Source organism: Anabrus simplex, chromosome 1 (genome assembly GCF_040414725.1).
Source record: "Anabrus simplex isolate iqAnaSimp1 chromosome 1, ASM4041472v1, whole genome shotgun sequence".
Lineage (NCBI taxonomy): Eukaryota > Metazoa > Arthropoda > Insecta > Orthoptera > Tettigoniidae > Anabrus > Anabrus simplex.
In genome coordinates this window covers 25,880,646-25,906,144 of record NC_090265.1, presented here as the reverse complement: position 1 = coordinate 25,906,144, position 25,499 = coordinate 25,880,646, and the positions used below count along the sequence as shown (strand labels likewise).

General features: G+C 38.8%; 1 protein-coding gene across 1 annotated transcript in view; it reads left to right on the top strand.

Annotated features, from left to right (window-relative positions):
- Positions 1–9,373: 9,373 nt before the first annotated feature.
- The window catches only part of LOC136859968 (uncharacterized), an 80,838-nt gene continuing 64,712 nt past the window's right edge, over positions 9,374–25,499 (top strand). Inside the window, exons 1-2 of the mRNA XM_067138728.2 lie at positions 9,374–9,560; positions 9,675–9,835. Of these exons, the coding sequence (XP_066994829.1) occupies positions 9,682–9,835 (154 nt within the window). The 5' untranslated portion in view covers positions 9,374–9,560; positions 9,675–9,681. The remainder of the gene's footprint in view (positions 9,561–9,674; positions 9,836–25,499) is intronic.

Genomic DNA, 25,499 nt, shown 5'->3' with positions numbered 1-25,499 from the left:
TGGCTTGCTCTCAGCCGCTTTTGAGATAATATTCGGAGTAATACTGTGTTAGCTGTGTTAATTGTTGCTGGTTTAAGTAATAATTTAAGGTTTTGTTTCCTGAATATTATTTTCGTTGTTAGTTGTTTTTGTAAGTAAAACAGTGGCTACTTGTATAGTTCTATCCTCTATTTAACATGTGCATTTGTTGAGGTTATTGTCAGTTTAGTGAATATGAAATCTCATACTTATCGGCAATGACGTGTTCTCTCTTAAATGGCGAAATTAGTAGCAAGAGCTTAAGAATGGCTCAAAGGTTATTGCATTGCATTAGGCCAACATAGTTGATACAATATTCAGCCTGTATGAAAGCGTGATATGCCGCAGATTGAGGTAACTATGACAACGCAGCGTACTTCATAGTTACTGCTTTCGCCGCTCAAATGTCAGACTTCAACTCTCGTGGGCCCAACTGTAGATTTTCGTTGCTTAGTCCATATCAGCGCCGAGCATTGCTAACATGGAAATATTGCTTAATTGTGTTAACTGGCGATGGTTTTGTCATGATGTTTTAAGATGTAAAACTGCGTGAACATCTGTCCGTATAGACAAGGATAACGTGAGGATGATTATAAAAAGTGGCAAAAATCGTAACAGGAACGATCGCTTGAAGAATAGGACAAGAGGGGCCGGGCCAAAGAGGTGATAATAGAATAGAGATGAAAGTCAATAATAAATTTTGGTTCCAAGACAGATGGACCCTTGTAATTTCAGTCCGCAATCAGAGATAGCGCCGCAATGCGCATCGTGTGCAATACATTACTATTATTATCAACAGATAGCGCAGAGAGGTGATTTCCGCCGTAGTGACACACATCCGGTTATGCTCACCACCCCTCCCACCACCCACCACCTACAACCCATTTCCCCTTCTTCACCCCTCCTATCAACACCCCCTTTCTCTTCTATGGCGATTATAATGCAGTTTTACTATTTCCAGTCCCAATACATTATAATTCATATATTTTTTATTTTCAGGTACGTGCTATGTCCTAAATAATGATCTGATACCCCTAGTTCGTACGACATACTATGTTACTGAGAGCACAACCTCTCACCACAAAGTACATTCACTCACCTTGAAATGAATGACACATTACCAGAAAGTTGATATGACAAATAATAAATCCCTTCCAAAGCGAGACACTAGAGCACAGCATATGCAAGATATGGGTATCACATCGGTATCCAAGTAATGAAAATGAAAATAACAGAATTAAGTGCACTGAGACAGGAAATATATAGAAATACATTAATAGAGCCATTCAGCTTCCAGCGCCTGAGGTGTACTCAAACAGGATTTTCAGGAGGGCGGACGAAGATATATTTCTAATAAAGAAGCACAAGGAACAAAGATTTACAGCACAAGCACATGGACACTTGGAATTCAAACAACACAAATAATGTATCATCAAGGGAACTATCGCTTAAAATCTATATTAGTTCGAAAAAGGTAAATCGATAGGGTTAAGTCGGATGAAATGCAATCCAAGAATATTATCTGCATAATAATTGACGTTATACGAATAATTCTTTGTCAGAAGGACCCATTAATTGAAGTTAGAATTGAAATACTTCGAGACAAACGGCCTTTAATTATTAAAATCGCTCTTTTCATGCCTCCTTGCCTCCCATCTACAGAACCTTCCTACAACTATCTACTCGTTGTGAATGAACTCCAGCGCCATCTAAAATTAGGACTGGAACTACCTGAAGCTAGCTACAGATTGGAACCATAAGCCCCATTAGACTTTCACCGGGGTGGGCCGGGCTGAGTGGCTCAGACGGTTGAGGCGCTGGCCTTCTGAGCCCAACTTGGCAGGTTCGATTCTGGCTCAGTCCGGAGGTATTTGAAGCTGCTCAAATAAGGGTGATAAGGGAACAGGGAACTGGAAATCAAGTAGGGATGACATAAAATTGTTAGTGTTGAACTGTAGAAGTATTGTAAAGAAAGGAATAGAATTAAGTAATTTAATAGATATATATATTTACCAGATATTGTAATAGGAGTTGAATCACGGCTGAGAAATGATATAATGGATGCAGAAATTTTCTCACGGCACTGGAGTGTGTATCGTAGAGATAGGATAGGAAAGGTGGGAGGGGGAGTTTTCATTCTGGTGAAAGAAGAATTTGTAAGCTACGAAAAAGTTAAAGATGAGATACATGAAATTCTAGGTGTAAGGCTCATTTCTAAAGATAGGCAACTTGATATATTTGAAGTGTACAGATCGGGAAAGGGTAGCACTGATGCGGATTCGGAGTTATTTAATTATTATTTAATAGGATAGTCAGCTATGTGGGAAGCGACATGGAAAGAAATGTGATTGTAGCGGGAGATCTGAATTTGCCAGATGTCAATTGGGAAGGAAATGCGAACGACAGGAAGCATGACCAACAAATGGCAAATAAGTTAATATGGGAAGGACAGCTGATTCAGAAAGTGATGGAACCAACCAGAGGGAAAAATATCCTGGATGTGGTGCTGATAAAACCAGATGAGCTCTATAGGGAAACTGAAGTAATAGATGGTATTAGTGATCATGAAGCTGTTTTTGTGGTAGTTAAAAATAAATGTGATAGAAAGGAAGGTCTTAAAAGTAGGACTGTTAGGCAGTACCATATGGCTGATAAAGCAGGTATGAGGCAGTTTCTAAAAAGTAACTATGATCGGTGGAAAACGGTAAATAAAAATGTAATCAGACTCTGGGATGGGTTTAAAGAAATTGTTGAGGAATGCGAAAACAGGTTTGTACCTTTAAGGGTGGTAAGGAATGGTAAAGACCCACCTTATTATAATAGAGAAATAAAGAGACTAAGAAGGAGATGCAGACTGGAAAGAAGTAGAGTTAGAAATGGCTGTGGAAGTAAGGAAAAATTGAAGGAACTTACTAGAAAATTGAATCTAGCAAAGAAGGCAGCTAAGGATAACATGATGGCAAGCATAATTGGCAGTCATACAAATTTTAGTGAAAAATGGAAGGGTATGTATAGGTATTTTAAGGCAGAAACAGGTTCCAAGAAGGACATTCCAGGAATAATTAATGAACAAGGGGAGTGTGTATGTGAGGATCTTCAAAAGGCAGAAGTATTCAGTCAGCAGTATGTAAATATTGTTGGTTACAAGGATAATGTCGAGATACAGGAAGAGACTAAGGCCAAAGAAGTAATAAAATTTACGTATGATAACAATGACATTTACAATAAGATACAAAAGTTGAAAACTAGAAAAGCGGCTGGAATTGATCAGATTTCTGGGGATATACTAAAGACAATGGGTTGGGATATAGTACCATATCTGAAGTACTTATTTGATTATTGTTTGGCCGAAGGAGCTATACCAGATGAATGGAGAGTTGCTATAGTAGCCCCTGTGTATAAAGGAAAGGGTGATAGACATAAAGCTGAAAATTACAGGCCAGTAAGTTTGACATGCATTGTATGTAAGCTTTGGGAAGGCATTCTTTCTGATTATATTAGACATGTTTGTGAAATTAATAACTGGTTCGATAGAAGGCAATTCGGTTTTAGGAAAGGTTATTCCACTGAAGCTCAACTTGTAGGATTCCAGCAAGATATAGCAGATATCTTGGATTCTGGAGGTCAAATGGACTGTATCGCGATTGACATGTCTAAAGCATTTGATTAGGGTGGATCATGGGAGACTACTGGCAAAATGAGTGCAATTGGACTAGACAAAAGAGTGACTGAATGGGTTGCTATATTTCTAGAAAATAGATCTCAGAGAGTTAGAGTAGGTGAAGCTTTGTCTGACCCTGTAATAGTTGAGAGGGGAGTTCCTCAGGGCAGTGTTATCGGACCTTTATGTTTTCTTATATATGTAAATGATATGAGTAAAGGAGTGGAATCGGAGGTAAGGCTTTTTGCGGATGATGTTATTCTCTATAGAGTGATAAATAAGTTACAAGATTGTGAGCAACTGCAACGTGACCTCGAAAATATTGTGAGATGGACAGCAGGCAATGGTATGTTGATAAACGGGGCTAAAAGTCAGGTTGTGAGTTTCACAAATAGGAAAAGTCCTCTCAGTTTTAATTACTGCGTTGATGGGGTGAAAGTTCCTTTTGGGGATCATTGTAAGTATCTAGGTGTTAATATAAGGAAAGATCTTCACTGGGGTAATCACATAAATGGGATTGTAAATAAAGGGTACCGATCTCTGGATCCCTGCACATGGTTATGAGGGTGTTTAGGGGTTGTAGTAAGGATGTAAAGGAGAGTGCATATAAGTCTCTGGTAAGACCCCAACTAGAGTATGGTTCCAGTGCATGGGACCCTCACCAGGATTATCTGATTCAAGAACTGGAAGAAATCCAAAGAAAAGCAGCTCGATTTGTTCTGGGTGATTTCCGACAGAAGAGTAGCGTTACAAAAATGTTGCAATGTTTGGGTTGGGAAGAATTGAGAGAAAGAAGAAGAGCTGCTCGACTAAGTGGTATGTTCCGAGCTGTCAGCGGAGAGATGGCGTGGAATGACATTAGTAGACGAATAGGTTTGAATGGCGTCTATAAAAGTAGGAAAGATCACAATATGAAGATAAAGTTGGAATTCAAGAGGACAAACTGGGGCAAATATTCATTTATAGGAAGGGGAGTTAGGGATTGGAATAACTTACCAAGGGAGATGTTCAATAAATGTCCAATTTCTTTGAAATCATTTCGGAATAGGCTAGGAAAGCAACAGATAGGGAATCTGCCACCTGGGCGACTGCCCTAAATGCAGATCAGTATTGATTGATTGATTGTTGTCATCATCCCTCCTCGTGCGCGTCCCTTAGTCCTCTCCTTTCTCCTATATTTAATCACAAACCCCTTCAGTGAGATCTCCCTCCCTGTTTCCAGCCAGGTCTCCAAGAGTGCCACAACATCGAAACTTTTTATTACTTCCCGAACTTTCTTATTTCCTAATTTGTTTATTAATCCCTCAATATTCACGCATCCTATTTTCCAATATACCGTAGTTATAACTTTCTCTCCCTCCCCTCTAAGTTTCCTCCTCTAATCTTACTGCTTGTAGTTCTCGCCCCCTCATCTCCTATCTCCATTCCCTTTTATTTTTACCAACCTATTCCGTTCCATGCCTGCCGTATCCTCCATCCATTTACATACTTTCCCCAAAGGTCTTTTAAATTCATACTTCTTCCTTTGCTCATAACTGCTTTACCTTCCTGTTGATCAGTCTTCTCATGTCCTTTCTTGCTCACTAAAGCACTGCACTCTGCTCTCGTCGTTTCTTGCTGCTCACCCTCACTCACCCCTTCACTGTTCTGATCTTCTGTATCCACACTGCACTGTCCGTTCTCACCTAAGTCGATCTCCTCTCCTTCGCCACTGAGTGTCCCTAACCCATCTTCCGTTTATCACCACCAACCTCTGACCTCTTATTTGTGCCTTTAGTCCCTGATTTCTAGCTCTCCACAAGTGTCTGTTCAAGATCTTCATATTTTCACTTCCTTCCTTTCCCATTTCAATCAATCACTACTGATCTGCATTTAGGGCAGTCGCCCAGGTGGCAGATTCCCTATCTGTTGTTTTCCTAGCCTTTTCTTAAATGATGTCTCTTTTCACCCCTACTTTCTGGTCCTGTAAATTATTACCGTCTCTAATCACAATTTCTGCCATTAAGGTTGAGAAAATTTTTACACTAATTGGCCTCCGTCCTTTAGTTTTTCCCACTCTCTCCACATCGTCTATGTCCACTTCACTGAAGTTTATCTTCATCCTATCCCGTATGACCTCTACCACATTGGATATCAGGTCAATCTTGCCTTCCCTCTCACCATATATAAATATGGCGTTCTTCATTCTCTACTGCTCAGCTTCGCTCTTCATCATCATCACCTCCTCTTCCAGATGTTTCACTTTCCCTCTTAATAACTCTACTTCCTTCTCATTGTTGTCCACTCTCCTATTCGATTCCTCAGTCTTCGTTTCTAGCCATTTCTTCATGTTCCCTTTCTCTGCTCCTGCAGCATGTCCTTTATTTCCTGTACCTTATCCATTGACACTTTTATTGCACTACTTCACTCACTACCACCCGAGGCCGACGGCCTCGCTACCACTTTAAGTGCTGCCAAGTCCTCCATGCTGAATTTTCCGCTGGTATTTGGGCCTGGGTTTAATTCCACCCCCCGCCCCCAATAACCAGCAACACTGCTATCACTGTCACTATCAGCACCGCTTCACCCATTTTTACTCCTTCTTTTCTTAACACCCGTCCATTCTTGTTTTCCTTCCTCTGCTTCACCTGCCATTTCCCAATCGCGGCCCGGGACTGCTTAATACCGACCATGTTTATGGCACGCACTGCACCACGCGACTTCACTCCTCGGCTGCTCGAGCTAGAAAGAAAGATAATAGAAGCTTTTGAAATGTGGTCTTATAGAAGAATTCTGAAGGTGAAATGGATAGATCGAATCACAAATGAAGAAATACTGAATCGAATTGGCGAGAGAAGATCGATTTGGCTAAATTTGACGAGAAGAAGAGATAGAATGATAGGACACATCTTAAGACACCCAGGACTTGTTCAGTTGGTTTTTGAAGGAAGTGTAGGTGATAAGAACGGTAGGGGTAGACCAAGGTATGAATATGACAAGCAGATTAGAGCAGATTTAGGATGCAGTAGTTACGTAGAAATGAAAAAGTTAGCACAGGTAAGGGTGGATGGAATGCTGCATCAAACCAGTCTACGGACTGATGACTTAAACAACAACACGGCAGGAAACTTATACGCAACACAATCACTGTGAAGTTCACTTTCGAATTTTCCTCCACATATAACAAATTATTCATCAGCTCTGTGAACTTATTTTTTTACAGTAGATAACTCAAAAGGCTGACCTAGGGGCCTGTTCCACGAACGAACTTTGCAACTTTTCAACTTTGCACTTTTCAAATTTCAATTCTTGCAAAGTGCAGAGTCTTTCTGTTCCACCATGAACTAGGCTGTACTTTTCTATTTCTTCGCAAAGTGAAAAGTCTTTGCGAATGAGTGATCCGATCGAGTTTATTCCATGAGCAAACTGTATAGGCCTAATACTCTATGATTTTAATGCTTTACTTTTCGCGGCGAACTTGGCGGTGTAATTGTCGTACCGGTGTTTTTATCATGGGAAAGAAATGTTATTACAAGAAGCTGGCTGTGCTGGAAGGTGTCAAGGAGAAACATGACATCCTTTTTTGACAACTTTAAAGATAACCTCTCAAATGACACACATCAATGTTAACGAGAGTACCGTCAACACATATACACACAGAAGGACATTCACCCTTCATTACAAATCCCGTCGCTATATTAAGCGGATTATCGGGCCAACGTACTGTTAGGAAATATTACATTTACTATATCATCTACGACTTTGGTAACGGTTCTGCTAATAATTGATTTTTATGTCCCATGCATTGCTGTTACACAGTACAGCGGGGCACCATTTACTAAAAAATGTAAACATATAAGAATTTGTTCTTTATCGGAAAGGAATTTACTTCTTTATGTTTCAATAAATGACCGATCATTTCAAGAATATAGTCAGCCTCTATTGGGATAATACGAAATCACTCGCGATATTACGTCGAAGTGAAGTTATGAAAATTAATCCTGTCTTTGCACGTTCTATTATTGGATTCTTCATCACTGTCCTCACTTGATGCTAACAAAAGCTCACGTTGTAACGTGTTTTTATCACTAAACCAAGTTCTACGCCGAGAAACCAATGTATATACTTGTTAACATATGAAAAGGGAATCATCTCTTTGCAAGATTTCTGAAAACTTTTCACTTCATTTCTTTGCACCAAATACAGTAGAGACAATACACGACACTGAGCGAGATATCGAGGGACAGCTATTGGAGCTCACTCTAGCGGATAGACCTGAACGGTACTGATTCTGTCATAAGAGCACGTGTATTTTTGTGTGAAGTTTTTGGTGTTATTTATGCGTTTTCAGTGAGTTGACATAATTAAATAGTAGCGTGTGTCATTCCTTGATATCTCCTCTCAGCATGAGGGGAATGGTATTTGCTGTGTTTGGCTGCAGTAATTACGTAGTAGAGAAAAATGCGCGCTCGTTCTTCAGGTTCCCTCGTGACAAGAACATGTAAGTAATATTGTGTTTGCATATATATTCTTTCAGTGACAGAGATTTTTATAGTACTTCATAATCTTCTGACCTGCTCGACCCATGTTTTAACGGGCTTAAAATATAATACGCATATTTTATTGTATAGTGCAGCAGTTAACCTTCAATACTGATGTGTTGTTGTAGGTGTGATCTGTGGGTTTTGAAATGTCACAGAAGCGATTTGGATAAAGTGTACAAGAAAGAAGGGACGTTACGCTTGTATAAGAATTATAAGATCTGTTCAGATCATTTCCAGGCCACCGACTTTAAAAATCCTCGACGATACAGCCAAGGGTACGTTACATTTTTACTCTAATTGTACGTAAATATTCCTCAAAGCATCACTATCGACAACATTTTCAAACTTTTCTTTCTTTTATCCCTCTTCTCAGATTAAAGCCGGGATTTTATAGATTTTCTTTCTGTTAGTAGGCTTCATGTTAATAGGAAAATTGTCCAGCTATTAAATGTTAATTCATTGCATCATATGTGTAAGGAATGTGCCGATATTTTTATTGACAAATGTCTTAATGCGATGATACATTGTTTTTAAATGAGTAAAAAAGACAAATCCAACCGTAAGATTTCAGGCAGGTATGCTAAAGCTAAAAAAGTAATGCATAAATGAAAGATCAAGCCATTTCACAGCAGTCCATTTCACACCTTGTTTATATGTCTAATTTCAGTATTTGAATAATAGCCTTTTAAATAATTCTTCATTCATTTATCCAGAATTGCTTTAGCAACTTCGAATTTAATATCCCAATACCACTTTCTTTCTAGACGTAATTTATTTATCCATTTCTGTATATACATTTCCATTGATATTTGAATTTAGCGCGATTTGTTCAGGTCAAGTCACTAGTAGCGCCACCGTCGAATTGTCTCCCATTTTAGCAAGGCGAAATCCGTAAGTGTCGTGTATTGTCTCTACTGTATTTGTTTGCACTTTGCATTTCTGTACCAATGGAGGAACATAACAGGCTTGAAAAGTGAAAAGATTTCTAACTTTTCACTTTTCACTTTGCAAGCTAAATCTGAAAAGCGATGGTGGAACAAAATCTGAAATGAAAAGTGCAAAGTTCGTTCGTGGAATAGACCCCTGCATGTCGTTTAAAACCAACAAAACAGCAGAATAAGAAGTTGGCAATGCTTGAATTATCCGTCGACTGTAAAATTTTGCGCGGGAAACAGAAAGCGTAAAAGCATACTGACTGGAGTTGCCATAAACACAACCGGATTGAAACGTCAGTTGTGTTTAGTCATGTTTTCAATGTGCAACAACAGTATTACGTTACTGATCACTATAATCTGTATGAATACATTCGGTTTTGGTTTATTCTGAATACCGCACTAAGCGCATTCTAGAATATCAGGGTAAGTTAGTATTAAATGAACTAGATTGTTTTCATTTGACTTATATTTCAATTAAGAGTATTTTATCACAAATGTATACTTTATGGTGCCTTTCATTTGCGATGATTCCTTCAGATTCGAAATGACTATTCAGTTCGAAGACCTGGAGGAGTGGATGCGACTGGACGATGAACAGGAAGATGAAATTTTGTTGGAATTTGACCAGGCTATATTTGACTTACGACCCGCGATCAGTTCTGTTAAAACGGAGAAAGAAGATATTGTAGAAGATACACGTATGTATTTAACATTTAACGAGGAGATGATGATGTGAATGGTAGTATCTAGTAACTTTGTAAGCTTGTGATGTCATTTTATTTTTATATTATTACAACCTGTTTTACGTTACACAAACACATATAGGAATTATGGCGACGATGGGATAAGGGCTAGGAGTGGGAAGGAAGCTATGGGTTGGAATATGGTACCATATTTGAAATACTTATTTAATTGTTGTTTGCATGAAGGAGCTGTACCAAATGATTGGAGAGTTCCTATAGTAACCCCTGTGTAGAAAAGAATCTGTGATAAGACATAAAGCTGAAAATTACAGGCCACTCAGTTTGACATGCATTGCATGTAAGCTTGGGAAAGCATTCTTTCTGATTGTATTAGGCATATTTTCAAAATTAATACTGGTTCGATAGAAGGCAGTTTGGGTTTAGGAAAGGTTATTCCACTGAAGCTCAACTTGTAGAATTCCGGCAAGATATAGCAATTATCTTGTATTCAGGTCAGATGGACTATATCGTGAATGACCTATCTAAGGCATTTGATAGGGTAAGTCATGGAAGATTGCTGGTAAAAATGAGTGCAATTGGACGTGACAAAAGAGTGACTGATTGGGTGGCTATGTTTCTAGAAAATAGAACTCAAAGAATTCAAGTAGGCAAAGCTTTATCTGTCTCTGTAATAATTCATCAAGGCAGTGTTATTGGACCTTTGTGTTTCCTTATATATGCGATATGAGTAAAGAAGTGGAATCAGAGATGAGGCTTTTTGCAGATGATGTTATACTGTACAGTATGCAAACCTTTTCGTGATACCAGGTTTTTACGTGGGTGAGGAGTAAGGAGGGAGCACTCCCAGTTCCGGTTATACTGCCAACTGAATGGAAATTAAATCTGAATTGAATCGATAATATGATCAATCGATATGAATAGAATATACACTTTTATCTTCTTAAGCCATCAAACGGTCTCACACACACATTTTATAACCTTTCTCGATGCAAATCTTGTTCCTAGCATGAATTCTATAGTTTTGCTTTGTTCTGTAAACACCAGTACTAGTACATAAAGTGTACACCAGATGTTTCACGGCGATGCATGAGCGATTCATAGTTTGTTTCATAGGTTGCCAATACGAATCTCGAAGATAACCGAGGTCTACTGATTCAGCACTAGGGAGCTCGGGAATCAAGAAGAGGTTCATGTACTGTACAGAGTAATAAGTTACAAGATTGTGAGCAACTGCCAAATTACCTCGATAATCAATCAGTCAATACTGATCTGCATTTAGGGCAGTCGCGCAGTTGGCAGATTCCCTATCTGTTGTTTTCCTAGCCTTTTCTTAAATGATTTCAAGGAAATTGGAAATTTATTGAACATCTCCCTTGGTAAGTTATTCCAGTCCCTAACTCCCCTTCCTATAAATGAATAATTGCCCCAATTTGTCCTCTTAAATGCTGTGAGATGGACAGTAGGCAATGGTATGAGGATAAACGGGGTTAAAAGTTAGGTTGTGAGTTTCACAAATAGGAAACGTCCTCTGTTTTAATTACTGTCTTGATGGGGATCATTGTAAGTATCTATGTTTTAATATGAGGAAAGGTCTTCATTGGGGTAATCAGATAGATGTGATTGTAAATAGTGTACAGATCTCTGCACACGATTATGAGGGTATTTAGTGGTTGCAGCAAGAATGTAAAGGAGAGGGCACATAAGTCTCTGGTGAGTTCCCAACTAGAGTATAATAAATTTATTGCAACCAAATGGTCATAATATATGAACTTAAATACACTCAGATATACATCAATAATAATAATAATAATAATAATAATAATAATAATAATAATAATAATATCATACAATGCATGCAAAACACCATCACTTATTGACACAATTGTGTCAAGCTTCCTTTTCTGCGGGCACATTTGATGGCATGGTATACATCACATCGTTGGTCGCAGAAGACACATACGCAGCCTGGTCTTGGCTTGTGAAATCTCAAGGTTTATGGTGGAACCCGTGTACGGCAAACGTGTTCACTGTATGCCTCGGATCATATCCACCGCGCATCCAATCCCTGTTTATCATCACATCAGTTGAGTAAAACTCATCCCATATCATAGCCCTCTTTGATTGCAGTTCTTGTAGCAACTCCTTGTTGCTTAAAGTAACAATTTACCGGGCGAGTTGGCCGTGCGCGTAGAGTCGCGCGGCTGTGAGCTTGCATCCGGGAGATAGTAGGTTCGAATCCCACTATCGGCAGCCCTGAAAATGGTTTTCCGTGGTTTCCCATTTTCACACCAGGCAAATGCTGGGGCTGTACCTTAATTAAGGCCACGGCCGCTTCCTTCCAACTCCTAGGCCTTTCCTATCCCATCGTCACCATAAGACCTATCCGTGTCGGTGCAACGTAAAGCCCATAGCAAAAAAAAAAATTAAAAAAAATAAAGTAACAATTTAAATCTTATGTCTTCAATGAAGTATGTCTGCTTTGCAAGAACATATACTGGTCTTGATGATGTATATTTAGAAACACACAGAACTCTCTTCAAGAATCTAGCCTTCAGACTTTCCAGCTCTTGTAGTTGTCTTTTCAAGAGATGTTCCCATATTAACTCTAGACCATATATGGCTGTTGGAACAACTTTCGTATTAAACAGAGCCATGGCTGTCCCCAAAGACAGCTGTGGAAGGTGTTTAATAAAACTAATGCTTCGTATAGCTGCGATGACTCTCTCCTGTTGATGTACTGTGAATGTTGTTCCTGTTACCTGTATTGTAATCCCCAGATATTTGTATTGGTTATTAATTCGTAACTTTTGTCCTTTACATAGGATATAATCATCCTTTGATAATTTTCCTCCTCAATCAATCAATCAATCAATACTGATCTGCATTTAGGGCAGTCGCCCAGGTGGCAGATTCCCTATCTGTTGCTTTCCTAGCCTTTTCCGAAATGATTTCAAAGAAATTGGAAATTTATTGAACATCTCCCTTGGTAAGTTATTCCAATCCCTAACTCCCCTTCCTATAAATGAATATTTGCCCCAGTTTGTCCTCTTGAATTCCAACTTTATCTTCATATTGTGATCTTTCCTACTTTTATAGACGCCATTCAAACCTATTCGTCTACTAATGTCATTCCACGCCATCTCTCCACTGATAGCTCGGATGTAAAGTGATGGCCCGTTTCTCTTACCATCATTAGAAGCATAGGTAAAGGGAAATTAATGAATGAACTGGAAAACCTACACATCTTTTTAGACCAAACCTACAATAAAAATAAAAATCTCAACGACGTCAATGAAATTAAAAATCCTTTGTACGAATTAACACCTAGATTAATTAATATCGTGAATTCAGATCAAAACAAAATCCCTCAATTATTTAAATCTCCACACTCAAATGCTTCATCCATCATGCAAAAAGTTAAACCCGCCCATATTGCTTCTAGAAACTCCCCTCTAGCAACAGCACACACGCCCATAGACCAGCCTACCCCCACTCTCCCTCCATGCCCCGTCCCTCCATTACCGCACCATTACAACACCAGGAGTAGAAATGGTGACAAGACAGGCGCTGCCGGAACAGACAGATCCATCTAGTATTAACTGAACAAGTAAGTCACTTTACAGTTAAGAGGTGTTAATTTAATACATTTTATCACAACGCGTGCTCAAAAATTTTTAATTCAAAATCCGTTTCATTTTATTTTTAGTTTTGAACATTTTAAGTTAACCAGAACTGCCAAGTTAAAACACATTCAATTTAAATTTATATTTTCAATCTTGACCAACCTACAATCAGTTCAAATCTCCTCTTATTGTTGACGACACATCCTGTCACCAGACACGATACGTCAAGTACTTAATATGATATAGGGGTCACATAAACCCCGATTTGCAATCCTCTTCACCGAAAAGAAGATCCATTTTAGTTTTGGACATTTTCCATATTAAATAGATTAGGACCAAAAAACTTTACTGTATTGACTTATGTTTGTATATATTGTATATAATGTATATGTTGTATATAGTGTATAGATTAGTATGTTTATATTAGTTAAAAAGGTCCCAAACCTTGACCTAAAGGTTGTTTACAGGCTGAAGATGCCCAAAATAATGGGTGAAACATGTACCTGACCAAATGAGTCTACATAAAATCATGTAGATAATAACCACATTAAACGTGGAAAGTATTGAATAGGTGGTTTTTTATTTAATTATCCTTGATATCTATGCCTAACGTCATCTTCAATACGGAACAATAATGAGAGTTGTTACTTGTAACATACCACTTAGTCGAGCAGCTCTTCTTCTTTCTCTCAATTCTTCCCAACCCAAACATTGCAACATTTTTGTAACGCTACTCTTTTGTCGGAAATCACCCAGAAAAAATCGAGCTGCTTTTCTTTGGATTTTTTCCAGTTCTTGAATCAGGTAATCCTGGTGAGGGTCCCATACACTGGAACCATACTCTAGTTGGGGTCTTACCAAAGACTTATATGCACTCTCCTTTACATCCTTACTACAACCCCTAAACACCCTCATAACCATGTGCAGGGATCCAGAGATCGGTACCCTTTATTTACAATCCCATTTATGTGATTACCCCAGTGAAGATCTTTCCTTATATTAACACCTAGATACTTACAATGATCCCCAAAAGGAACTTTCACCCCATCAACGCAGTAATTAAAACTGAGAGGACTTTTCCTATTTGTGAAACTCACAACCTGACTTTTAGCCCCGTTTATCAACATACCATTGCCTGCTGTCCATCTCACAATATTTTCGAGGTCACGTTGCAGTTGCTCACAATCTTGTAACTTATTTATCACTCTATAGAGAATAACATCATCCGCAAAAAGCCTTACCTCCGATTCCACTCCTTTACTCATATCATTTATATATATAAGAAAACATAAAGGTCCGATAACACTGCCCTGAGGAACTCCCCTCTCAACTATTACAGGGTCAGACAAAGCTTCACCTACTCTAACTCTCTGAGATCTATTTTCTAGAAATATAGGAGGCACTCCTTTCCTGAAAACAACCAATTCGGTTTTGTTCGTATTAAGGTCCATTTTATTTTCTTCACCCACTCCACGATTAAGTCCATGGCATGTTGTAGTTCCTCTTCACTCTCAGACGCAATAGCCATGTCGTCTGCATATACATATGCATTAACCTTCCGTGTTTGCTTCTTGATTTCTTTGATTGCATCCTGTGTGAAGATATTAAACAGCAGAGAACTTAGTGGGTCCCGCTGTAATACCCCATTTATCTGCCGGATCCACCTTGATGTGCAGAGATTCACTTATTTGAATCTCTGATAGTATATTGGTAACTAGCCTTGTGAGCCAGGTACGACCAACGATTTCCTCTAGTTTTCTAACAAGTTTCTGCCTATCTGCTGTATCAAAAGCCTTGGAGTAGTCAATAAATATTACGAACTTTTTGCCTTGCTTTTTTCTGGTAGTTTCATGAATATCTTGCAGGAGGCATTCCACTGCCATCAGAGTTGAACTCCCGGCTCTGAATCCGAACTGTTCATCAGAGAGAAGCGGGTCTGCTATTCTATTGATTCTCTGAGTTAGCAGTTTGGTGAGAATCTTAAAAGCTGCTGATTCACGAGCCACTCCGCGATGTGATTCAGGTTTGTTTACTTCTCCTTTCCCTTTGTAGAGCATCTTAACGACTGATTTTCTCCATACAGTTGGAATGTTTCCTGTTTCCAGACACTTGTTCATCAGTTCTAACCATACTGTTTCTAGGTAAGGGAGAGATGTCTTCAGATATTCGTTGTAGAGGCCATCTGAGCCTGCTGCCTTATTAGATTTTGCACTTGAGATCACTTTCCTTCTTCTTGAGTGAAAGGACTGCATGGTTTAACTTCTCCTTCCATTGTAGGTGTTAAGTCCTGTTTACATATTTTCCACGTACACCTCCAGTGTATGGAACCTTCACCAGGATTACTTGATTCAAGAACTGGAAAAAATCCAAAGAAAAGCAGCTCGATTTTTTCTGGGTGATTTCCAACAAAAGAGTAGCGTTACAAAAATGTTGGAAAATTTTTGCTTGGAAGACTTGGGAGAAAGGAGACGAGCTGCTCGACTATGTGGTATATAGTACAATTTACGAACTTCATCGTATATTTTAGTGGGATATTTCAGGTTGCCTATGGGAATCAACATCTTTATCATAAGTTGTATCTTCCGAGTTTTCAGTGGAGAGATGGCATGGAATGACATTGGTAGGCAAATAAGTTTGAGTGGTGTCTTTGAAACTAGGAAAGATCACAGTGTGAAGATAAAGTTGGAATTCAAGAAGATGGATTGGGGCAAAGATTTGTTTATAGTAGAGATGGGAGTTATATATCGTAACATGATACTGTATCCTATTCCATCAGTGTAAGCTGTTCCAGAAATATGTTCCACTGGAGACCCTAATACAAAAGTAACTGTCTTGAGCGAAACCAAGGGGAGGTTAGGAGTTTCTGATTGGCTAATGAATATTAGGAAGCATAGCAGCTCACTTTAAGGGCGCACTCCTGCGCAGCTGCGAATGAATATTTTGTAACAATTTAGAGGCAGTACTGATATTCCTACCCTGTCCCTGTTACTTGCTGGCTGGTTACAGATATTCTTTAGTTATTCGAAGTACTTTATATTAGGCTTACAGGTGTTTCTGATACATACAGAAGCGTAGTTCCTCGAAACTGTTACGCGTGGCCTCCCCGCTTTGCATCACGTATTTCATGCCTTATTGTGGATAGAGAGGTAAAGACCCAATTTGATTGATGTGGACAAAAACTCAATTACAGGGAAATGGTTTCTTAGAAACATGTTGTAAAAAGGTACAAAATAATAATTATTATGTATATAAAAATTCAACTGGTTAATGCAATTCTCATTAATGAACATGGTACTAGAGTATCAGGTCCTGAAAAGCCATCGTAAATGCCATCATGTGTATCTGTCCTTCCTGAAACTTCGTCATTGACTGAACCTGCGAGGCAGTGCGGCAACAGGTATCATAAGTTTTACCAGTACAAAGGAAAAGGAGTGATGTAGAGGAAAAGATGCTGGACAAGCCACTTACACACTTGTTTACCGCATATTTCCAACCTGCATTTTACGGCGGAAGACGAAGATTTTGGAGACTTCTATACTGGATTTCCAGAGCGAGTTGGCTACACAGTTTGCGTCACGTAGCTATTTGCTTGTATTCGGGAGATGGTGTGTTCTAACCCCACTGTCGGCAGCCCTAAAGATGGTTTTCGGTGGTTTCCCATGTACACACCAAGCAAATGCTGGGACTGTTCATCAGTTGAGGGCACGATCGCTTCCGTCCTAGTCTTGTCCATACATTTGGACAAGACCCCATCGTCACCATAAGATCAGTCTGTGTCGGTGCGACGTAAAAAGACAAAAAGAAGAGAGTTCTGGATTAAACTCTGCTTATGTTTCGCCTGATGGGACTGTTTCCTCATCTCTTATTCGGGCAGCACCTGAAGTGTAGCCTATATGACACTCGTTTTTAAACATTGTTATAATGTCAGGTCCGAGTGTCTGTTTAAAAACAGATCATTGGTCATCTATGAATACAAAGATAAACCTAACAATCACGGCGATTTCTACAAATGAAGGTTTCGAAACTAATAAGTTTTCAGAGTGTATATGGGTCACTGCAAACATTCTAGGAATAGTCAAGAATGTGATCAACAAACTGACAAAAGGGAGAGTGTGAGAGAAGAAAGCGAGATGAAGATAGAGTACTGCTATTTATAGGTAATTACTAAGTTGCGGTTAGGGGCTGCAAGAGGCAGCAGGTACAGTGGATGTTCCTCCCAAGAGTTGAACTGCAACTTGTATTATTGTATTGTATTTTATTTCATCGAACTGATCATACAGTGATATGGGACACATCAATAATCATATTTACAGTAACAAAGGATAAAACAGTAATATACATGCCATGAGAAATAAATATACAATGTGGTAAAGACGCACAGATTTTTTTTAAAAAAAAGGTGATACATAAGTTAATTTTCAAGAGCTAAGTATTCTTCAGTAGAATAAAAACAATGGTTAGAAACAAATTTTAATAATTCTTTATATGCTTAACGTAGTCTGGCAATTTATTAAATAAATGTACTCGTGCATAACTCAAACTTGATGCATATAGCTTAGTTTTGTATGGTTCTATGTGCAGACTGTGTCTATTTCTAGTATTATACTAGAGTACATCAGAGTCTATGGTGAAACCCCATTTTGCATATGCCAATGACTTGGTCTTAAGGAAAGTATAAAAGGTGGTGATAGTAAAAAAAAAATTAGTTTTTTATGGAAAATTATTTGGAGTTTCCTCTTTAATTTGAAGTATGCTTCATGGATTTTTGATGACTACAAGTATTTCTAAATTTAAAAAAAAATATACTGCACAAATGATTTCTCCAGGTTCTGTGAGCACTTTGACAGTTAAGACAAGATATCTCGGGAACTAGTTGCTCTTGAAGGCACTAATTTATGTTGATTTTTAGTAAACATCCTGCTGCCGGGCTGAGTGGCTCAGACGGTTAAGGCGCTGGCCTTCTAAGCCCAACTTGGCAGGTTCGATCCTGGCTCAGTCCGGTGGTATTTGAAGGTGCTCAAATACGACAGCCCCGTGTCGGTAGATTTACTGGCACGTAAAAGAACTCCTGAGGGACTAAATTCCGGCACCTCGGCGTCTCCGAAGACCTTAAAAAGTAGTTAGTGGGACGTAAAGCAAATAACATTATTATTAAACATCCTGCTGCATAAGTTGGCCACATTGGTTGCTGTATCACCACTTCCTACCTGGTGTATATGTGGTAAGAAACATGGCAACATTCGTGTTTTGTAAGCGACATTACACTTCCAAGTGTGATTTCCAAAAAAAAAAAATAAAAGACATTTTTTTTGGTGAATGTTTCCCATTTTCTCAGAAACTACTTAAGCTAGAGCTCTGAAACAGAATTATTGTTTTTGTATGGATCTTCAGTGGTAGACACACCACACTGTTTCAACATAAATATTTTTTAAAATTAAAAAATTAAGAACTTGTTTTAAAAAATCCATAAATTGATGTAGAACCAAGAAAGTAAATCGGTGATTTATCAGATGTGACTCTATATCCTATGAAAATTTTGCTTTCAGTACCTTGGACAGTTCTAGAGGAAGCAGAATGTAAATGTGCTAAATTAACATTACCAGGATAGGTCTTAACAGCAGACTGTGCTGAAATCCTGCCGTTTAATATCTTCGAACCTGAAAAGAGGTACAGCGAGTATGATACGAAAATTAGCATTTCCAAGACTGAAGTGATGTGAGTAGAGGATTGAATGTCAGGTTAGGAATACAAAACTGGAACAGGTAGACATTTCAAAAACTTAGGATGTGTATTCTCGCAAAATTATGGTTTAGTAACTGGAATCGCAGATACGGCTATTTCCGGATGATGATGTATTGTATAGAGTAGTAAATGAGTTGCAGGATTGAGAGTGTCTGTAGGGGGACTTAGACAGTGTTGCGAGATGGACAACGGACAATGGTAGACAGGATGAAAAGTCAAGTTGTACGTTTCACCAAAAGGAAACACCCTCTTTTTTAAATACTGTCCCTCATGGGGAACACTGTAAGCACCTAACTGTTACTATTTTAAGGAATGATGTTCATTGGAGTAATCATATTAACAAGGTTGTTAAAAAGGTTTAGAGATAGTTGTGAGAGTATTCAGGGGGTTGCAGTAAGGATGTAACGGAAGGGCGTATAAGTCTCTGATAAGACCCGGGTTAGATGCAATCTGCTTAACATACTGCCGAAACAGATAGGTCTTACGGAGATGATGGGATAGGAAGGAAGGGTTCCAGTGTGTGGGAGCCACACCAGGACTACTTGGTATGAGAAGGAACAGATCCTAAGAAAAACAGCACAATTTGTACTGGGCGATTTCCAACAAAGGAGTACTATTACGAAAATGTTGCAAATTTTGGGCTGAGAAGACTTGGGAGTAAGGAGACGAGATGCTCAACTGTATGGTATGTTTCGAACTGTCAATTGAGAGATGGAATGGTGTGGAATGACATTAGTAGATGAATAAGCACGAGCGGAGCTCTCAAAAGTAGGAACAGGGCGTTAAAGGTGGATTTCAAGAGGGCGGATTGGAGCAAATATTTATTTATAGGACGAGGACTGAAGGATTGGAATAAATAATCAAGGGAAATGTTTGAGAAATTTCAAAGTTCTTCGAAAACTTTTAACAAAGAGCTTGGTAAATAAATTCATAGGGAATCTGCCACCTGGGTGACAGCCGTAAAGCAGAATGCGATTCAATGGCATGTCTCCACTGACAGCTCACAACATACTGCTTAAATCGGCTTCATTTCCCGTATCAAACGTTATGTACATGAAATCAGTAAAACTAAACTTCCACCTGTTTGATACTATATATTTGCTTTAAGGAAATTATTTGTAGAACATGTTTCAAGTTTAAGGAAGCGGAGATTGTTATCAGTGGGATATTGTGTACGAGGCATACTGAATGGAAGGTCGTTGGGGATTTAAATGAGACTACGGAGTGGGTATGTGGGAAACTGGGAGTGAGCTTTCTAGATCCTGATGGGCGGGTTGGAGATTGGGATCTGCGCTCACAGGATAAGAATGATAGGAAGGGGAGTATTCATTCTGGTGAAAGAAGAATTTGTAAGCTACGAAAAAGTTAAAGATGACAAACATGAAATTCTAGGTGTAAGGTTCATCTCTAAAGATAATAGGCAACTTGATATCTTTGGAGTAGTGTACAGACTGGGAAAGGGTAGCCCTGATGTTGATTTGGAATTATTTGATAACATAAGCTATGTGAGAAACAATTTGGAAAGGAACATGATTGTAGCACGTGACCTCAATTTACCAAATATCAATTGGGAAGGTAATGCAAACGTACCTTTATGGTTTTCCGTGGTTTCCCATTTTCACACCAGGCAAATGCTGGGGCTGTACCTTAATTAAGGCCACGGCCGCTTCCAACTCCTAGTCTTTTCCTATCCCATCGTCGCCATAAGACCTATCTGTGTCGGTGCGACGTAAAGCCCCTAGCAAAAAACAATAGTACCTTTGTTATGCTTAAAACAAAACTAATTTATAAAATTAATTCAAATAAGCAGGGAGGGTTGAATGGGATGATGAAGTGGAAAGGGAAAATGGATCTGCTTATGTTCTAACCATATTTTAAAAAGCTTTCCTATTCACTTAAAAAGATGTTAAAATTCTAAGTTGTTATTTGTGTTATCGGTCCGTACACTGGTTTGATGCAGCTCTCCATCCCAGCCTATCCTGGGCTAACCTTTTCATTTCTACGTACCTTCTGCATCTTACATCTGTTTTAATCTACTTGTCATATTCAAACCTTGATTTACCCCTACCGTTCTTACTGCCTACACTTACCCCCAAAACCAACTGAACAAGTTCAGGGTGTCTTAAGATGTGTCCTTTCATTCTATCTCTTCTCGTCAAATTTAGCCAAATATATACCCTCTCACCAATTCATTTCAGTATCTCTTCATTAATGGTGCGATATATCCATCTTCTGTAACACCACATTTCAAAAGCTTCTATTCTCTTTCTTTCTAAGCTACTTATCCATGTTTCACTTCCATACAATGCCACGCTACAGAAAAAAATCTTCAGAAACATTTTCTATTTCTATAACAATGTTCGAAGTGTGCAAATTTCTTTTCTTAAGAAAGGCCTTCCTTTCCTTTCTTGTGCTAATCTGCATTTTATGTCGTCCTTGCTTCTGCCATCGTTAGTTATTTTACTACCCAAATAACAATATCCATCTCCTTTATTTAAGACTTAACTTCCTAATCTGATATTACCTGCATCATCTGACTTCGTTCAACTGCACTCCATTACTTTTGTTTTGGACTAACAATATTTTCATCTTGTACTCCTTCTCCAAGACTCTGTCTATACCATTCAGCAATTTCTTCAAATTTTCTGTAGTTTCGGATAAAATAACAATATTATAACCAAATCTTAGGGTTTTGAATTCCTCTCCGTGGATTGTGGTTCCCTTTCCAAATTCCTGTTTGATTTTCTGTACTGCCTGTTCTATAATATAAACATTGAAGAGGAGGGGAGGTAAACTGCAGCCTTGGCTCACTCCTTTCTGGATTGCTGCTGCTTTTTCAAAGCCTTCTATTCTTATCACTGCAGACTAATTTTTATTCTGATTGCAGATAATTCTTCGTTTTCGGCATCTGATCCTGATCACCTTCAGAATCTCAAATAAATTAGTCCAATCAGCATTACCGAATGCCTTTTCTAGATCTATGAACACCATGTACATGGCCTTGTTTTTCTATCTTCTAAGTACAGACTTAGTCAGGATTGCTTCATTTGTTCCTGCGTTTCTTCCGAAGCCTAATTTATCTTCTCCCAACTCAGTTTCGACTTGTCTCTCAATTCTTTTGTAAATAATGTGTAAACATTTTTGCAGGCATGAGATACTAAAGTAATGGTGCAGTATTTTTTACACCTGTTAGCACTGGCTTTTTGAGAATAGGTATAACATTCTACCGAAAATTGGTTAACACTTCCTCCTGTCTCGTATATCTTACCCTCCCATGCTGGTTTCTCGTAAGGCAGTCAATAATTCAGAAGAAGTGTCATCAATTCCAGGTGCCTTGTTCCTGTTTAGGTCTCTGAAAGCTCTTTCAAATTCTGACCTCAAAATTGGGTCTCCCATTTCATCAGCATCAGTAGCCTCTCCTTGTTCCAGGACCATATCATCTACGTTTTTACCTTGATACATACAACTGTTGGAGATGTTCTGCCATCTTTCCACCTTATCTTGTGCCCTTAGAAGTGGTTTTTCATCTGAGCTGTTAATATTCATACAGAGTTTTCCTTTCTCCAAAGGTTTCCTTACTATTCCTTATGCAACATCTACCTTTCCTAGGATCATACAACTTTCAGCATTCTTGCACTCCTCCTTCAGCCATTCTTCCTTAGCTGTCCTGCACTTTCTATCCACTTCATTTAATCACCTATTTTCTTTTCTGTCCTCTTCAATTTTGCATTCTTCTATTTTCATCGTTCATCAGTCAGATCTAGTATCTCCTGAGTTATTCATTGATTCTTAGTTGATCTTTCCTTTCTTCCTAACATTTCTTCAGCAGCCTTTTTTACCTCATTCTTCACGACTGTCCATTGTTCCTCTATTGTGTTTCCTTCAGCCTTTTCATTTAGTCAGTGCAGCATGTTCCTTGAAACAATTTCTAACACTTCTTTCAACTTGTCTACATCCCATTTCCTTTCATTCCTTCCTTTCTTCAATTTCTTCAACTTCAGATTGCATTTCATCACCAACTAGTTGTAGTCAGAGTCCACGTCTGCTCCTGGAAACGTTTTGCAATCCAGCACCTGGTTTCTGGAATCTGCCTAATTATAATGAAGTCTTTTTGATACCTTCCAGTGTCTCCATGTATACAGCTGTTGTTTGTGGTGTTTGAACAAAAGTCTTAGCAAGGACTAAATTATGATCAGTGCAGAATTCAACCAGCCGGCTTCCCTTTCGTTCCACGTCCCAATCCCAGTTCTCCTACCTTCTCTTCGTTGACCTACCACTGCATTCCAATCTTCCATCACAATTAGTTTCTCATCACCTTTTACATATTATATTAAATCTTCTATCTCTTCATATATTTTTTCGAGTTCATCATCTGCTGTACTAACCTGCGTTATTGTGGTGGGCAAAGGTTTGGTGTCTATCTTGAGAACAATAACCCTTTCACTATGCTTGTCATAGTAGCTTACCCGCTGCCCTATTTTCTTGTTCATTATTAAACAAATTCCTGCATTTCCCCTGTTTGATTTTATTTAATAATTCTGTAATCGCTCGACCAAATCCTGCTCTTTCTGTGAATGTACTTCACTTATACTAACTACATCTAACTTTAGTCTATCCATCTTCCTTTTCAGATTCTTTAACGTACTCTGCAGTTTGCACTGGGTGACGAAAGAAGCCACTTTCTTATGTGTACCAACTCAAGCTCTGTGCAGTCCATTGAAACCTGTTTCTCGCAACACCCACTGGTGCAGCAGATTCATGACCTTCTAGCCAGGTTAACACAATGCGGACCCGTCCCGAGAAAACTCGTGTTTGCCTGGCCGAGCGTTGCGAACTGGTCCCAAGTTATCTCGTGTTAGCAGCAGACTGAACTTTAGTGCTATTTTTTGAGATATACGGGAACCATTTGGAGGTCGAGGGTGATAGAACTCGTTATGTATGGTTCTACACAATCGTTAGTCGCATTTCTTTTCGAGTATTCTTAATATTATAGATTTTCTTTGCATTTCCTGACAACATGTTTACAAAGTTCGAAGAGCTATGCAAGATGGCAGTGCCCAGCGATCGCACGTGTTTAGACAAGGATGAAATTATTTGTGTTTTATATGCCGATACAGGCTCCGAATATTCAAGTGATGCTGAATATTTAGAGTTCGATAATGAAATATCTTCTAACGGAAATGTTTCAAGTGATGACGAGATTATAGCCTTATCTTCAAGGTGTGGAACTCACGTAGTGCAGAACGAGTCTCATAATTGTGTCACGGGTGTAAATATTCTAAATATTGTAAATAATGTAGTGTTTTCTGACAACTGGATTATGGACAACAGTAAACCTAGGCTAGAGAATTTTGAAGGTGTTTCTGGTATAAAGGTATAGCCTCATGAATCTGGAAACATAGGACAAGTAGCAGGACTTATGTTTGGTAAGGATTTTTTTCAGTATGTAGCTGAACAGACAAACTTATACTATGAGCAGAATTCACATTCTTGTAATGTATCCCCTAAAACACTAAAGTGGACTAATGTCACTAGCAGGGAAATTTTAGAAAATATTGCACTCTGTATATTTATAGGCCAGGTGAAGAAATCATGTCTGAAAGATAACTGGCCAACCGATCCCCTAATAAAATTTTTTTTTAAAATATTTCTGAAAACTATGAGCCGAAATAGATTTCAACAACTACTTACCTACCTGCATTTCAACAACTATTCAGGACGGCCACCAGAAAAATACACAGCAGTCCTTCAAAAGCTAGTGAAGTTCTGACAGTTTATTTGAATGCATGCACTCCAGCTTGGAGGTATTTATTTATTTCTTTCTTTCTTTCTTTCTTTCTTTCTTTCTTTCTTTCTTTCTTTCTTTCTTTCTTTCTTTCTTTGGCGCATGTCCCATACAATCAAGTTGAGTTCAGATATAAATTATATACATGTTTACATAACAAGAAAAGGCTCCCTACAACTGAATGTCAAGATCACTGATCCACTGTATTGCTTCTGGAGTTGTCATCAGGAAATCCACTTTGCTGCCTGTGTATGCCCGCGTTTCACACTCTCTGACAATATGATGTATGGTTTGTCGAGCAGCTCCACAGTCGCACGCGGGTGTCGGCAACTTGTTCCATTTAAACAGCATGTCTCTGCGTCTGCCATGGCCTGTTCTTATTCTGTTCAGAACAAACCATGTTTTATGTGGTAGTTGGAATCCACTTGGAAGTTTGGCATTCGAGAACATACTGTGCAGGTGCGTCTCCGTTGCTGCTTCCCACCGTCTTTTCCACTCTGTAGTTGGG